We start from the raw sequence: 15740 nt of genomic DNA, 5'->3' as shown, positions 1-15740 counted from the left end.
TCCCCGGTCCTCTGAAATGCTCCTGCATAACAGACGCAGTGCTCTGGGGTTGAAGAACGAAGAGCATGTGAGTAGTAGATGGGAGCCAGGAAAAGCAAACCATGCAAAGCTGATCCAGCCACCCACCTGCATGTGCCACCAGAAAAGCATGTCAGGTATTAGTTTTAGGAGATTCCTTACTGAGAGGTGCTGAAGCACCCATTTGCCATCCAGACAAGTTCTCTAGAGGAGTTTGCTGCCTACCAGGGGCTTGTATTCATGACATCACTAGAAGCTGCTGAGCCTGTTGAATGGTACAAATTAGCATCTACTCCTGCTATTCTGTGTAGAGTCTAGTGATATGCAACAAGGTAACTTAGAAACACCAAAAGAGACTTTGTCCTTTGGAGCAGTGTTAAAAGGATGAGGAGCACAGTGGGTGTGCTCCTCTACCCTCCCAGTCACAGGAAGGGGCTTGGGAAGGAGGAGGTTAATACAGTAGGTGATTGCCTGGCTGCCTAGGTGGTGCCCTGCTCAGGATTTTGGCTTTTCTGATCCTGGGTCAACCTTTGAGAAGCTGTGTCCTTTGGGAGCTGGTAGGATTTGCCCAACCAAGTGGCATAGGAGCACTTAGTGAATGCTAGTCTCTACTAGTGTGTGCAGCATGGGTGGCAAACAGGAGGAGGAAGCCCTGGACACCTAGAAAGCCATGACCTAACTGCTATCACTAAAACTTGGTGGGATGAATCCCATGACTGGAGGGCTGCAGTCAGTGGCTATAAACTGGGAGGAAGAGGCAAGGGGGTTGCTCTTTGTGTTTAAAAAAAAAAAAAAAGAAAATCTAATGGGCAGAGCTGTGTTTGAAGAATATTGAACAGGTTAAACCTGAAAGTTTTAAACTTTCTGAGAGAGGGTAGATGTAGTTTGGATATAAGGAAGACCTTCTTTATGATGAGGGTGATGAGACACTGGGAGGGTTTGCCCAGAGGGGTTGTGGATGCTCCATCGTTGGAAGTGTTCAGATTAGACGGTGCTTTGATCTCGTGAAAGAGATCTCTGCCTGTGGCAGGGGGGTTGAACTAGATGATCTTTGAAGGTCTTATCCAACCCAAACTGCTCTATGATTAACGCTAAACTCTTCTTTCCAGGTGTTAAAGATGTCCATTCTCAAGATCCATGCCCGTGAAATCTTTGACTCTCGTGGGAATCCCACTGTTGAGGTAGACCTCTATACCGCCAAAGGTGAGTCCTTAGCTGTCCTGTTCTGGCAGGGGAGTTGTGTGTACTCCTTCCTCCACGCATTTAAGAAGTTGCTGAGCTTGCTATGGGACTTTCAGGAAAAACCTCCACCTCTGTTTCACTGGGATGGATTTGCTGAGCTCAAGGTATTGGTCTGGATGGTGAAGCATTTTTGAAGAAGGTTTTGAAGTCAATTCTTAGTCTAAGTTGTGCAAACATTAATCCAAACCTGCCTTCCTCCCCTTGCCCTGAGTGTAAACTGGGATAGTACTTAGCAAGGCCTTCATTCCTATCCTTAGGCAGCTGATAATGGTCTTAGTGAGTTTAGGCAACATTGAAAGCTATGACTGCACTTGAAGTTTAATTCTTGATTTGTCTAGCAGTCACTTTGTGTAATGAGTCAGTCTGCTGCTGCAGAGTTGAGTCTTGGGTAATTGTTTCTTCTCTGCATAAGTACTCAGGCATGGCTAAACAACTTGTCTAATTGGGTTTTCACATATAACATCTTATATTTTTAATTATTGTAGGACTTTCCCTTGGTTTGTTCGTTTTTCATCCCACATCTGATAGGATCTGACAAAGGCATTGTGCAAACACATACCAGTGTGGTTTGGTGGAATGAGCAAACACAATAGCTGTAATACACCAACTAAAGAGCTGATCTTTCTGCCTCAAAAGATTAATGCAGTCATTTAATGAGATTGCCCCTGCTAAGCTCTTTGCTGTAGTGGGATAAGGGAAGGACTTGGAGGCTGAAGCTGCATCTTGAATCACAGGCAGAACAGACTCCAGTGTGCTGATTTGCTCGGGCTTCAGCATCCTTGGCTGGAAGAGCTCAGAATTCCCGCAAAATAGATCTCCTAATTGTTCCTTTTGTGCCATATCTTAGAAGAATTTAAGAACTCGCCTACAAGACTGAGCTCAAAAGTAGATTCAGTGAATAAAGCCATCTTTTTGGAAGGGGAATGGGTGACTTTCCTAACTTAAATACATGACATGCACGGTGGAGGAGAATGAGTGAGTCAACTTAGTGACTTTCCTAACTTAAATACATGACATGCATGTGGAGGAGAATGAGTGAGTCAACTTGTTGATGATCAGTATGTGGGAGATGGTGATGAATTGGGGGTGCTGTAAAAGAGCAGAGACCTCTCACTGTCTGAGCAGAGATCTGGTTTAGAGCTTACCTCTCCCATCTCCAGGGATGGAAGTATGTTGTAGGTTTGGATGGCATATGGGTGGAGAAAGTTTTGTGGGTTTGAATGTGCTAAGACAGTTCGGGGGTTTTTTGTTCTAAACAGGTCTGTTCAGAGCTGCTGTTCCCAGTGGTGCCTCAACTGGAATCTATGAGGCTCTGGAGCTTCGTGACAATGACAAGACACGCTTCTTGGGGAAAGGTAAACCTGACTTTTGGTGCCCAGTTTTGCCTGTTACAGTGGCTGTGTAGTAGCAGAAGACACATGGGTTCTGCTGCCCGTGTTCTGTACAAGGCATGGTAATCAAGCCGAGGCAGTGGGACGAACATAGGATGGTAGCAGTGTGTACCGTCTGTAGGCTGTGTGGCTGGGGCAGAGGAAAAGCTTGATTTTCCAGGGGCAGTGTGGGAGTGGCGCTGCCCCCAGCAGTGCAGCTACACCGTGGTGGAGATAACTGTACTTCCCTCGGTGGGTCTGTGGAGCTCAGGCATGCCAGTGAGGTGATCGTGTCTCTAGTACAGAGTGCCAGGACAGCCTTTGTTACGCCTGTTCTACATGCTGGTGCCTGTTGGAGTACAGAGTGCTTTAGCCGTGTCTCCTCACAGTGTACAAACTGCCTGCTCTGAAAGGCTCGGTGATGCTGCAGCTAGTCGCAAGGTCTCTTCCTAGAGCAGATGTTCAGAGAGCTGTTAATTAGATCTGCTCTAGCACCGTAGACTCCTTACATCCCAGCATGCTGAATACTGAACCTGAGGTTTATGCCAATGCTGACCACAGCTAATGTGCAGCTTTACACTGGTAATCATGGAAGAAACTTGTTTCAGACTGTATAAGAGCTAAATCCCCCTTAACCTGTGATTATAGGTAGCCAGGATGCTTAGGTTTGAGTTAATGGCATAATATTTTAGTTGTCTGTGGGCTGACTGTATGTCCTGAAAGGAAACTAACCACAGCAGACAGCAGTCACCAGACTGTGTTGGGAATGAGCATGGGTGAAAATGAATAGCTGTGTACAAGGTGTCATTACCTACTAAACATCCTAATAGTAAGTCTTAGACTGCTCTGAGAGCTTGGACTTTTTAGCTTGCTGCTGTGAAAGCATTGGTGATGCCTTCTAAGTATATGCCATCAACTTAGCTTTAGGCTGGAGAGAGAATTACGCCCCTTCAAAGTTTTCTGCCAGTCAGGTGAATGGAAGCTGAAATGTTCTGTGTCTGTTATGAAAGAGTGTTTGAGGGTTAGCTTGAATGGAATTTGGAGAACATTGTCTGAGAAGATTCATGGTTGTTATTACTTTAACACAGAATAACCTTCTAGAGGACTGACTAACCCGAAGAGCTTATGCTGTTTAGCCAGGACACTTTTCCTTGAAGAGTAAATGTGTGCTTATCTCAGTGTGCTAAATGTGTGTGTGTGCTTAGACCTGTTAGATCTGATCCTACAGGTGGTTCCTCCTGGCTCTTAACTAGGTGCTAGTCTGAGCTTCCATAATATGCTATTCCAGCTGAAGGGTTCTGTCAGCTGGGGAATAACAAGCTATGAAAAAGTGATGACCACATGGGATGAGTTGCAGATAGTTGGTAGGTCTTTTGTAATATAAATCTGCAGACTTTAGACCATTTAAAAGAATTAATGTGGTTCAAGTTGCAGTTAATTAGCAGTCACCAGTTTTGAAGCTTAGGTCTTCGGAAATCTTTATACAGGGATGACAGTATTCCTTAAGTTAATATTGGGAGCTGGCTAGTGATGGCCTCTCCTTACGGGGAGGAAAGAAGTTCATACTGGAACTGTGATTAGAAGGACGATGCTGTGTTTGTGCTTTATTTGGTGACTGAAGCCAGGAGCAGATGATGTCTGTGCCTGCATCCAGGTACAGAGATAGTGCCCTTCAGCATTGTACTGTGTGTCAGACGTGTTAAGGTGATGCTTTAGCAGTGTTATACAATAATAGCAGACGGTGAAATGCCAGAGCTGCTGCATGCTGAACTGCTGGGGAAGCCTTTTCCTTTCCCCTTGCTCATCTGTGTGAGGGGAACAGCTGATCCTAAAACCTGTTCTAAATGCTGTTATTCAGCTGGTTGAGGTTTGGGTCCACAATAGTATTTGGCACAGTATGGAAACCTGGGTGGAAAGACCAAACATAGCCCTGCTGGCTGATGCAGAGTTTCTTCTTCCCTTTGAACCCTTCTGTTTCCAGTCTGCTGCTCAGTATCAGACACCTGCTGACTTGTAGGTCTCTACCTATTTGTGTCCTTTTTCTTGTATGACTGGCTTTGGTTTTGGCTGAGTCTTCGTCTCTTCCTTGATTCTCTTGTCTGTTTCGCTTCTGTCAGGTGTGTCCAGAGCTGTTAAATATGTTAACGAGTTCCTGGGGACAGCATTGTGTACACAGGTAACGGATGTGCAGCCTTGTCACTTGGATGAATTCCTCCAGTGCATGGTCTTGCAAACTGACACTGCAGCAGGTGTTCCTAGATGATGCTGACCATGCAACTTCCCCTCAATCGAAATGACATCTCTCTAAGTGTTCAGACTTGGCTGTCAGCTCAGGTTGGATTGGGGTTTGAATAGCATGAGGTGCTATTCTTGAGATGTTGTTGTTACTGGGATCACCTACTAATGCCTGCATAACCAGTGTGGTTGACCAGTGTCCGATTTGCTTGTTCCTTCCAGGTGTCTCAAAAGCTGTTGAGCACGTCAATAAAACAATTGCACCTGCACTGATTAGCAAGGTAGGAGCAATCCGTCTTCTGCTAACATCAGCTAATGCTGCGGGTCCTAACTGGTGGGTTGTCTCTCTAGAGACAGTTAGAGGAACTGTGTTATGTGGGGGGGTGTTAGCCTGTGTTTTGGAGTGCATGTACATAAACTGACCTACAGCAATTGCTTGACTTGATGACCACTTATTCAACACTTCAGCAAAACAACCTCAATGGCCTGCTGTTGTAGTGTGCAGAAATACTTCAGTATTTGGGAACTTTACAGTTGTGCAGTTAAGATACAAGCTGCTTTATGCTTCAAAGGGTGGCTGAATGATGGGGAGGGACTGGGGTTTAGCCAAGCTGACGGATTTGGAAGGGAGCCTGAGGAGATCTTAATGAAGTCTGCTTGAGTGAGATTCCTGTGTGCTTTGTGGGTATTAGGCCCTAGCTAAAAAGGATGGTGCAAAACCGAGTGGTAATGAGAAGAACAAAATAAGCTTTTGATCTGTCCAGCTTAGCCTTGGTCTGCTGGAAGTGACCAGAAAGTGCTGCTGTGTGACAGTGACAAGAACTAGTCTCTTCAACTGTTGGTAGTTGCCCTTAAGCAACTTTTGGTGCCTGCCAGGGAAATATGCAGTGGGTAGGTGAGAATTTGTGGAGCCATGTTTGGTGTCGAGCAGTGCTTTGCTTGCTTCTCTCTGCAGAATGTCAGCGTTGTGGAGCAAGAAAAGATTGACAAACTGATGCTGGAAATGGATGGATCGGAGAACAAATGTAAGTGCACTTTGCAGTGAGGGTGAAAAGACGAGGGTTGGTTTATTGAATTCCAGCTTACCTTATCAGTAACAACGGGCGGTGAGTGGCATGTGCTGTGCCCTTCCATAATCAAGACCATAGTTCTGGTTTTGCTGAGTCTCTTTATGAAAACATAACATTTCCGTGAACAACTTCTTCCAATTTCAGCTAAATTTGGTGCCAATGCCATCTTGGGTGTATCTCTGGCTGTATGCAAAGCTGGTGCTGCTGAGAAGGGAGTCCCCTTGTACCGTCACATTGCTGACCTGGCTGGGAATGCTGAAGTCATTCTTCCAGTTCCTGTAAGTCTCTCGATAGGACTGGCTAAAGTCTTGATCTGACCTGGTGCTTCATGATGTCTTGTGATCTTGGGTCAAGTTTTCCAGAGGGTGAAGAGTCTTAACACAAATGCTGATATCAATTTACCCTGCAACTAACTTGGCCTTTCTCTTTGGTTACTCCAAGGCTTTCAACGTGATCAATGGAGGCTCCCATGCCGGCAATAAACTGGCTATGCAGGAGTTCATGATCCTTCCTGTGGGTGCAGACAATTTCAAGCAGGCCATGCGTATTGGTGCAGAGGTCTATCACAACCTGAAGAACGTAATCAAGGAGAAGTATGGCAAGGATGCAACCAACGTGGGTGATGAGGGTGGCTTTGCCCCCAACATCCTGGAAAACAAAGAAGGTACAAATGAGTTAAGTGTGGGAGGAGGTGTAACTGATAGCCAGGGAATGAAGGTCACAGCTGACCAGTTAGCATGGAAAGCAGGATCAGTAGGTTGTGGGACTTGCTGCCATTTCTTTGCTCTGCAGCTTATTCTCACAAACTTCCCAAGCGGTGTGGGCCAGTATAGGAGCATAAGAGCTATTGCCGTGGACTTCGGTTTATGCAGCTTGACAGGATGGCTTTGACTTCAGTGCCTCATTACTCTTTCATTCCTGTAGCAGCTTAAGGGAATCTTACCCCCTTCCAGCTGAAAAGTGGTGTGGAAATGCCTGCATCCATTGCAGGCTTCCCAGAAGTCAGTTTAGCGCTTTAGGAGTTGTTTTTCTGCTGACAAAGGAGGAAAACAGTTCGAACCGTGCTTGATGTGTGGGAGTGTGTGAGGGCTTGTCTGGGAAGTTGAGAGATAGGCTGCTTCTGCAGCCAAACAGTTTTGTTCAGAAGCCTGTGAGGAAGGGAGGCAGCTTGTCTTGTGGAAAGTGAAATACCTGTTCCTACAAAAACCGAACTAGAAAAGCTCTTTTTCTGCCTCTTTGCAGAAATGGAGCTGTTAATAAGCCAACAGAATACCAGAACTCTAACTTGCTTGTTAAAGCTGTTAATTGTGTAGTTGTTGAAGGTGGCTTTTGAACTACGTAGCCGTTTGACACTGAAGATACTGAGCCAGCACCAGAAATCAGGGTGTTTGAATCACAGTCATGTGCAGCTCTTGCTGGGTCTGTACCCTGGCGGACATCAGTGAAGATGACCTTGAGAGACTATTAGAATCTAAGGAATTTGTTGCTGGCAGCAGCTGCTTTTACAGTTTGTACTACATTAACATCTTTAAACAACCAACCCAAAACCAATAACAAAAAAAACCCCAAACAAAAACGCTTGGTCTAAGCTTCCTGCTGTAAGTAGCCTGGCTGATCCAGCTGCTGGGCTGAGTGGGGAGTGATTGGCAAAGTCTTGCTGGCAGTGACTGTACTGAATTTTCTTGCTTGGACTCTGCCAAACGGGTGGCAGAGTGGTAGTATCCACTGAATGCCTCTGTTCCTTCTTGTGCATATAAATGTGCATGTGGAGGAGAGGGAGACGCAAGGCGGGTGCCCTGCGCAGAGGCAGGCTGCGTACGGCATCGCCTGTCGGGCGCTGGGTGCTTACCACCGTCATGGTCAGCACCTGGTCTGGAGCTAAAGGGGATTAAAATGCAGTCAGCTACTGCCCACATGCATAAAGCCGAAAGAGGATGCAGTATCACCTCATATTAAGCTTTCTGGGCTGCCATGTAGTCCTGCCTGAAGAGATTATGAATCCCATAATGGTGCCTCAAGGGTATTACAAGCTAAAAGCAGTATTAAAGTAATACCTTGTTCCAGTCAGTTCGGAAGTGGGAGAGTTTTGAGAACCTTTTCTTTGTGGCCTTTGGGCTTTCTGTAGGGACTAACGGAGGCTCTCTGCCAAGTGAACGTGCTGTTGTTGGTAAATGAATAGCTTTTGAGTTCAGGTGTTTGACAAACTCAGACACCTTACCGTGTTTCAGCTCTGGAGCTGCTGAAGACAGCTATTGCCAAGGCCGGCTACTCCGACAAGGTTGTCATCGGCATGGATGTGGCTGCCTCAGAGTTCTACCGTGATGGAAAGTACGACCTGGACTTCAAATCTCCTGATGATCCCAGCAGACACATTTCTCCTGATCAGCTGGCTGACCTGTACAAGAGCTTTGTCAAGAACTATCCCGGTAAGTTGTCTCCCCACAAGAAGTGTGGTGGTAGTGGTGAGCAGGGGTTGATTGGTGAAGGAAGGAGTTAGGAGGCAGCCAGCCTTGTGAGGGGGGATCAAGAGCAGAGCCAGCAGCCTTTTAGGAGTCTTAAGTGTGTTCTTTGAGGTGGGTGGTACTTGGCTGCAGCACCTTGGTACTGCTGTTTTCAAACGAAACCTTTCAGGGTAGCATTGTCCTAAAGCTTCTTGTATCCCTCTGCAGTGGTGTCCATTGAAGACCCGTTTGACCAGGACGACTGGCCTGCCTGGAAGAAGTTCACTGGCAGTGTTGGCATCCAGGTGGTTGGTGATGATCTGACTGTGACCAATCCAAAGCGTATTGCCAAGGCTGTGGACGAGAAGGCCTGCAACTGCCTCCTTCTTAAGGTCAACCAGATTGGCTCTGTGACAGAGTCCCTGCAAGCGTAAGTTCTCCATTTTTGGCCATACTGGGAGGGGGCTTGTGTCACTGAGGCAGATGAACAGATAGACCAGAGCTGGAGGAGTAGAAATCTGTTGATTTGGCATCTCTGAAGGGAGACAGTTGTTAACTAACAGAGGATATTGGCAAGTAAACCCACACCTTTGTGGTCTGGAAGTCATCTAGGTGCATCAGACAGCTTCACTGGGTCTGAGGTGGCGGGGGGCAAGCAGCTCTTTCTCACTCTGGTGTCACGTGATGCTAGCCCTAACATGTACCAAAGGGCAGCTCTCTCTTGCCAGAGCGAGGAGTGCCTGCCGTTTGGCAGCATAACTAGAGCAAAGGCTGCAGAGCAAACAGGGATGGTGTGGAGCTTTTTCTGTCTGTCTCTTCTAGCTGCAAGCTGGCCCAGTCCAATGGCTGGGGTGTGATGGTCAGTCATCGCTCTGGAGAGACAGAAGATACCTTCATTGCGGATCTGGTAGTCGGTCTCTGCACTGGTCAGGTTGGTATCGGTAGCTGCTGGAGTTCACATTTGTGCTTGATGAAATAGAGGCGATGAAGCCCTGCTGCACAGTAGATGGGCCTGCTCTGGGTTAAGATGTGTGTTTGACGTTTCTGTAGGCAGGATTTGTCTAACGGGAGGGTGACAAGGGAACATGTTATCTTGTGTAAACTCACCTTTACCCCCTAACATCTAAGTCAGCTCCAGTGGGTGTATTGAGATTTTCTCACGCTGAAGCTGTTAGCGAATGAACACACTTTATTCCTGCCAAGCCTTGTTCTCTTTGAGAATACAGATATTTAGTCCGATGCTGAAACAAAGCTTGTGATGATGCCTGTTACTCTAAACAGAATAGTTTTGTGTTGGCATCTGTGGCTTTATTTCTGCTATAGTTCTTTGCTAACTCCTATTTCCCTTTCAGATCAAAACTGGCGCCCCTTGCCGATCTGAGCGTCTAGCCAAGTACAACCAGCTGCTGAGGTGAGACCTGGGGGAAGGGGCTGAGGGTGAAGCCTGACATGGAGCGTATGCTCCACTAATGCATTTGGGGCAAACTTGGTCTTCAGCATCAGCGGAACACTAGTCAGTTTGTCCTTAAGCTGCAACAGGCAGTGTTGCCTTTGGGCTGCTGCTGCACTTGCAGGGCTGGCTGTCGGCTGAGTGATGAGTTGGATGGGAAATGTCTGTAACAACAGATGCTGAAGGGGAACATCATACAAAGCATCCTGTGAAGCTAGATAGGAGACATTGTCCTTCTGCCTGCATGATGCCATTCCCTGGGGCAAGCATTTAAAGTGTTTGGGTGAAGTTACGCTAGATGGTGATACTCACCAGTGCAGTTAAACAGGTGTATAATGGCAACTGCTTGGTGGGAACTGTTTTGGGACTCTGGTAGTATCGTCAGTGCCAGGTAGACCAGGGAAGGTAGCGTAAGGCTGGTGGCTGTGCTAATGTGGGAGTTCTAAGCTGTCCGCTGACACCCAGCACTCTCTTCCCATCAGAATTGAAGAGGAGCTTGGCAGCAAGGCCCGTTTTGCTGGAAGGAACTTCAGGAACCCTTGTGGCCACTAAGCTGCGTGGATCAGTCAACCCCTGTTCTGGTTTAAAGTGCTAGTTACGTACTTAGATCACAATTACCTGTACTAGAAAGATAAGGGCAGCTGGAGGAAAACGACCAGTTTGCAGGTCCTCTTCCCCCCTAGATGTTTCCTTCACCTAGTGTTTTCACCAGCTCTGTTTCTTGTAATGCTCTACTGCTTCTGTAGAACAGGTCCTGGGGTGGTGGTAGTGAACACCCTCTGGGATCATGATGTTGTGACTCTGGGCATAAACACTTCAGTTTTCCTCTGCCTGTCTGGTCTTCAGTGTTTGGAGCTGTGTGACTTGCAGCGCAGCAAGAGGAACCTGCGAACAGAAAGAGTAGTGTTTTTACATGTGATAAATAAAAGCATCAAACAACCCAACAAAGTGTGGCTTTAAGTTCCTTTGGGGGACACCACAGAGCAGGGACACCAGCCTCTGCGTAATCACGCCCTGGCTTGAAGCTGTTCTGCAGGGAGCAAGAGCCAGAAGGCTGTCACTGGGGCCATGGGTGGACTTCAGTTGCTTAGGAACGGAGAATCAGCTGAATGTGTGTGTGCCTGTGATCAAGAAGTGGCCTTCGAGGATAGGGTCTGCCCCTTGGAAGGGGGACTAAACAGGTTTCTAATGCCTAAAAGATCAGTTGTGATTCTGCAGGGGAAGAGCAAAAGCTCCCAGAGGTCTTACAACCTATCTTTGATAAATGAAGGCTCCTGGTAAGTGCTGTGATTCACCTTTATCGTGGTCTGATGCAGGTGTCTGCTTGCCAGGCTTCTCTTGGTACTGCTGGCAGAATTTGGTGACTGCTCTGGCTTTTAGCAAGAAGTTGGCACAGCGATAACCATGTTGAAGGTGAAGTTGTGACCTCTGTCTTGATCTGTGGCTGTGGGATGCTGCTCACCAGAATGTGAGCCATGGAGCAGCACTGTTCCTCAGCCTTTGTGCTGTGTTCATAGCACCCTGACAGAAGGGGTAACCGAGAGCTGCGCTTGAATTTTCACCTTATTAGTTATCTAGGTACCGTATTTCACGTGGGGGAAGAAAAGCCTTCAGGGAGCTTGCAGCTGTGTGAGAGCAGATGGCTGTAAACAAAGGGCTCATGAGCAAATATTTCTGTTTCCAGACCCTGTGTCTTGCTCGGGCTGCAGCTCTGCTGCCTGGGGGCAGGGGAGGCAGCGGGCGAGGCTGCAGAGCCTGCGGCTGGTCCTCAATCAGTGCTTGTGTTCTGGAGATGAAGTGGAAGAACTTCTGCCTGGCGTTTGACAAGAGGCTGTTCAGTGGCTCTGTCACCACTATTGCTGTGTGTAGTCATTGTCAAAGCAGCATCCTCAGAGCAAGGAGCAGTGTTGAAACGTTGGTCCTTACCTGGTGGGGAAAAAAACGAACTGCACAGTGGCGGGAGGAGCTGTTCAAGCCAGGTCTTGTTGCTTATGGAGTTCTTTCCGTAACGGCAGATTCCAGTTCCGTCCAATGACTGTTCTGGGAGTCTTTCAGCCGCAGGAGAGCGTGGTACCCGTGGCTGGAGCTGCTCGCTGTCTGTGGGGAGCACAGCAGTGCCCCGCGGTGGGCATCGCCCGTGTTGCACCGTGGTGCTCTAAGTCACTCTTGCCTCTCATGGTTTCAAATCGGTAACATGGAAACGGTACGAAGCCAGGGACGGGGAATGTGTGTCATCTTCTACCTTAAACCCTGATCTCAGAACATCTGCAGTTCTAGTTTGGGGGGAAAAAAACAGTGCGGATTTTATTTGAAGAGCTGCTGTTAGGAAGTGCTGAGGGGTAAGGGCTGTGTTACATCCCCGAACAAACCTGTACAGCAGCGCTCTGCTGTCGTGGTAAGAGGTATGAGACTGTCCTGTGAGGAGCAGTGCCAGAATGGAGGGTCGTGAGGTGTTGGATCTGCCTAGGACTGGTGTGAGTAGTAGCTGTGAAAGGATTTAGCACGCTGGGGACTGTTCGGGGGGAAGCCTGGCTTCTGCGGTGTCTGTTCATCGGTGCTTTTTAATGGGAAGATTCATCTGTTGTTGGCGCTTCCAAACCACCCTGTCTTGTTTACAGCTGCAACACCAAGGGTGCTGAAACCCTCACATGGGAAGGTATAATTGTAACTGAAACCATGAAGGGAAGAAAATAACGGTTCTTACACAGCTTCTGATGTGAGTCCCTGCCCAAAGGCTAAAGCTCATCTCGAGGGAACGAGGCCCACAGGCCTGTGAGCTCGCTCGCATCCGAAGGAGGAGGAATGTTGAACTCCTGTCACCTGGGGTGTGGGTATGTGTGGATCCAGATCTGGGGGTCGCAGTGTCCACAGGGGCAAGGACCAGCATCCCTCGGGACTAAGGTCAATTCAGACCCCAACTGCAGCTTAGGCTTCCCCAGGCCCTGCAGCCTGTTCAGGAGGTGGAATCTGAATGCAGACGCAGCTGCTACTGAAACAAACCTCCCCACAAAGACAGTAACCCGTGCAATGAAGACATCCCCTTGCTGTTTCTCATTGAAGAGATTTATCTCCCCTGACAAGCCCTTCTTAAGAAGAGCTTTGCTATAAATACCAAATTGACCAGCCCCAGCTCCGCACGTGGCCAGTGCCTGCTCTCGTACATTGTTGTCCTTTCGTGAGGCATCGGTCGAAGCTGTTTGCCCTCCATGCAGATTTGAAACCTGGTGCACTTTCACACAGAGCTGATCTCTGAATTCGACCTGTGAAACAAATAAACCAGCTAATCACACATAAATCTTATAAAGGAGCTTTTCCTCTCTCTGAGGCAGGCTTGTGATATAGGCAATGTGGTTTAGGAAGGTTGTTAGCAGAGCCACACACAGTAGGAAGCGGGAGCATGGCTCTTCCTCACCTGGTGCTTCAGGAAATCCAAATTTGCAACCCACCCTACCTGGGTCTCTGTATTTCCGCCTGGTGATTTTCTTCTAATGAGCATCAGAAAGCAAAAAGAGCTGGGAAGTCGGGTCACGGGTTGCCGTGGCTGGCCAAACCCCTCCGTGGCGGTACGGTGGGGCTGAAAAGGCTGGCAGGGGTGGGGGCTGGTGCCTGGGCTACTCTGCTCTGCTTGTGTGCAGCTGCACAGACCTGGGGGAAGAGTAAGCTCGAGCGCTGAGCTGGAGCCTCCTCTGTTCGGCTGGATAGCCTGGCCCTAGTCTGCCAGAAGAGCCTTCTGCTGGTTAACAACGCTGCAAACGCAGCCCAGGTATTAATTCATCATCATTCACACCTTGTCAGTGCAAGGTGGAGAGCTGTTACAGCTACAATTACCAGATGTGACATGTCTTAAAATAATCAGGACATTTGCAGAATGGCAGGGTTAGAACACTGCCTGGGCTGTACAGTCGAGAGCTAAAGTCAGGTCTGTTGGACTGTGTGCTCCTGCCTACCCCAGAAAAATCAATGTCAGATGCTGTGCTCACCCATCCCATCAAACCGGAGCTATATAAAGCTTTCAAGTTACATTTCGGAGAGTATTTGGGGCAGATCAGCAAGGTGCTGCCGGCTGCAGAGGATTCAGGCTCTACCTAATGAGGCTGGAGCACTGAAAGCAGTTACCTGCAAAGGAAGAAAAGAGACCGGAATGGCTAAGTGCGGAAACACGGGGCTGCCGTTTGTAGCTAAGAATGTAAAGTGTGTAGAACAGTGAATGATTGGTAACTCCGTGTTTGTAGCGAGGGGAATAAGTGAATAGGGAACAAGACTTGATTGCTGAAAATCAAGACCTAAACCTGCAGTGCTTGAGAGGGGGAGAGCTGAGTCTGCTCTCTAATCAGGGCTCGGATCCCGCTGCACAGCTCCTCACCTTTCTGTATTGTCCCCACGGAGCTCCCGCTCGAAAGGCTGTGCTTTATAACAGAGTGCAAATGCGGCACAGCCAGCGTCTATTACTGTAATAATTTGCAGGGATGGCACTCTTCGGAGCAGAAGAAGGCTTCAGCTTAGCAAACACGGACTGGGAGGCTATTCTGAGAATAGCAGGCGGCCTTAAAAGCAGATCTGAAGTAAGAAGCAGGCAGAAGAGATGACTGATGAGCAGAGAGGAGAGGCAGGTGGCACTTTTGGGAGCTATTCAGGTAACAGGATATATAATAGAGTGATGTAAGGGCTGGAGTGGGAAAGATCTCCCATTACCCACTGGCTCTATTTCTAGGTTTGTGGAGGTAGCTTTTCTGCTTTATAGCCCAGCTGGCCCTTAGTGCTCATTTCCCGAGCTCTTGGCTTCTAGGTCTGGTACGGGCCGTGTCTCGGGGAGTTTGTTCTGGACAGAAAGGAACGTTGCCATCTCTGTAATCAATGAGAAACCAAATAACTGAACATCTGGCTTCCTTGCTAGACATTAGCCCTGGCAGGGAGCAAGCACATCACGCACAACCTTTACTCTCAGAAACCGAAGCTGGCAGAACAGGGCATGTTTCCCAGTCCTTTGGTTATCTGGAACCACCCACAGAGCCTGCTCACTCGTTTTCTAGTATCACGGGCATCAAAACCGCACCCTGTCTTCCAGCAGCAGCAAGGGTGTTGAACGCAGCAGTACTGGAACCTTCCCAGGCCAGCATGGTGCTGTCGGGAGCTCTCTGTCAGATCACGCTCCTGGTGAGGACAGCTCTGCCCTGGAGCACAGACCTGCCTTTACATGTGTCCGTAGCGCGGTGCTGGCTGGGGTGATGGTCTGGACTGCTCAGTGTCCGTGGTTCATGCTGTTCACTTTCTTCCCCAATTTTTGTGTCATGCAAAACTGTTAGAAATCACATTTTTTTCTTAGATCATTGATTTTAAACAGAACCACAGTGGATCAACCCTGTCCTTGCAGGAACTGCTCAGCTCAGCGAAATCTTGAGGCTTGCCTGGTAAGAGCTTTAACTTCCTCTAACGTGGGTGAGAGCAATTTTACACCCAATGCTTTTTCCCTCCTACTTGCTTATCCCAGGCGCGCCCGATGGGACACTTCCAAGCGTCCCCCACGCAAGGAGAGTCACTGTCTCACTGTGTGCACCCAGCGGGCAGCGTGATCATCCCGGGGGAGCCCGTGGCGTGCACCACTCGCCCTGGGCTGCTGTGCCCTCTGAGGTCCCACATTTCCTTTCTCTGGAGAGGCAGAAGCTGTGGGAGTGAGCAATCTTTGAGGGAAATTCACTGACTGCAGAGCTTCGTCAACACCCACCCGCTCCTTCCCAGACATAACGACTTGTATAAACAGCCTCGCACGCTGCTGGGGGCTTGACAGCCTGCGAAAAGCCACACAACAACGCAAAGGACTGGCAAGAGCAGATGAAGGGAGCGCAGCTGCTGTGTTTTCCCCTCTGGAAGGAGGATATTTGGCTTTCCTGCCGCTGTGTAGACAGGCGGGGGGATG

At 48.5% G+C, this 15740-nt stretch overlaps 1 protein-coding gene across 3 annotated transcripts; it reads left to right on the top strand.

Moving 5' to 3' along the window:
* Nucleotides 1–1118: 1118 nt before the first annotated feature.
* On the top strand, nt 1119–10770 carry LOC104500304 (alpha-enolase). 3 transcript variants are annotated; one of them, XM_010143925.1, is made up of 11 exons: nt 1119–1221; nt 2520–2615; nt 5088–5146; nt 5821–5890; nt 6080–6213; nt 6377–6599; nt 8164–8361; nt 8605–8806; nt 9199–9307; nt 9729–9787; nt 10309–10770. In XM_010143925.1, exons 1-11 carry the CDS (start codon nt 1137–1139, stop codon nt 10376–10378), a joined length of 1305 nt encoding a protein of 434 aa, XP_010142227.1. In that variant the 5' UTR covers nt 1119–1136; the 3' UTR covers nt 10379–10770. The 3 variants fall into 3 exon arrangements, with proteins under 3 accessions (XP_010142227.1, XP_010142228.1, XP_010142229.1); XM_010143926.1 differs by lacking the exon at nt 5088–5146 and adding an exon at nt 4748–4806 and having other exon boundaries at nt 1131–1221; XM_010143927.1 differs by lacking the exons at nt 5088–5146; nt 5821–5890 and having other exon boundaries at nt 1137–1221.
* The last annotated feature ends 4970 nt before the right edge of the window (nt 10771–15740 follow it).

Source organism: Buceros rhinoceros, unplaced genomic scaffold (assembly GCF_000710305.1).
Source record: "Buceros rhinoceros silvestris isolate BGI_N320 unplaced genomic scaffold, ASM71030v1 scaffold43419, whole genome shotgun sequence".
Taxonomy (NCBI): Eukaryota; Metazoa; Chordata; class Aves; order Bucerotiformes; family Bucerotidae; genus Buceros; species Buceros rhinoceros.
The sequence above is the reverse complement of the archived record's forward strand: the minus strand, read 5'-3'. Positions and strand labels throughout refer to the sequence as shown.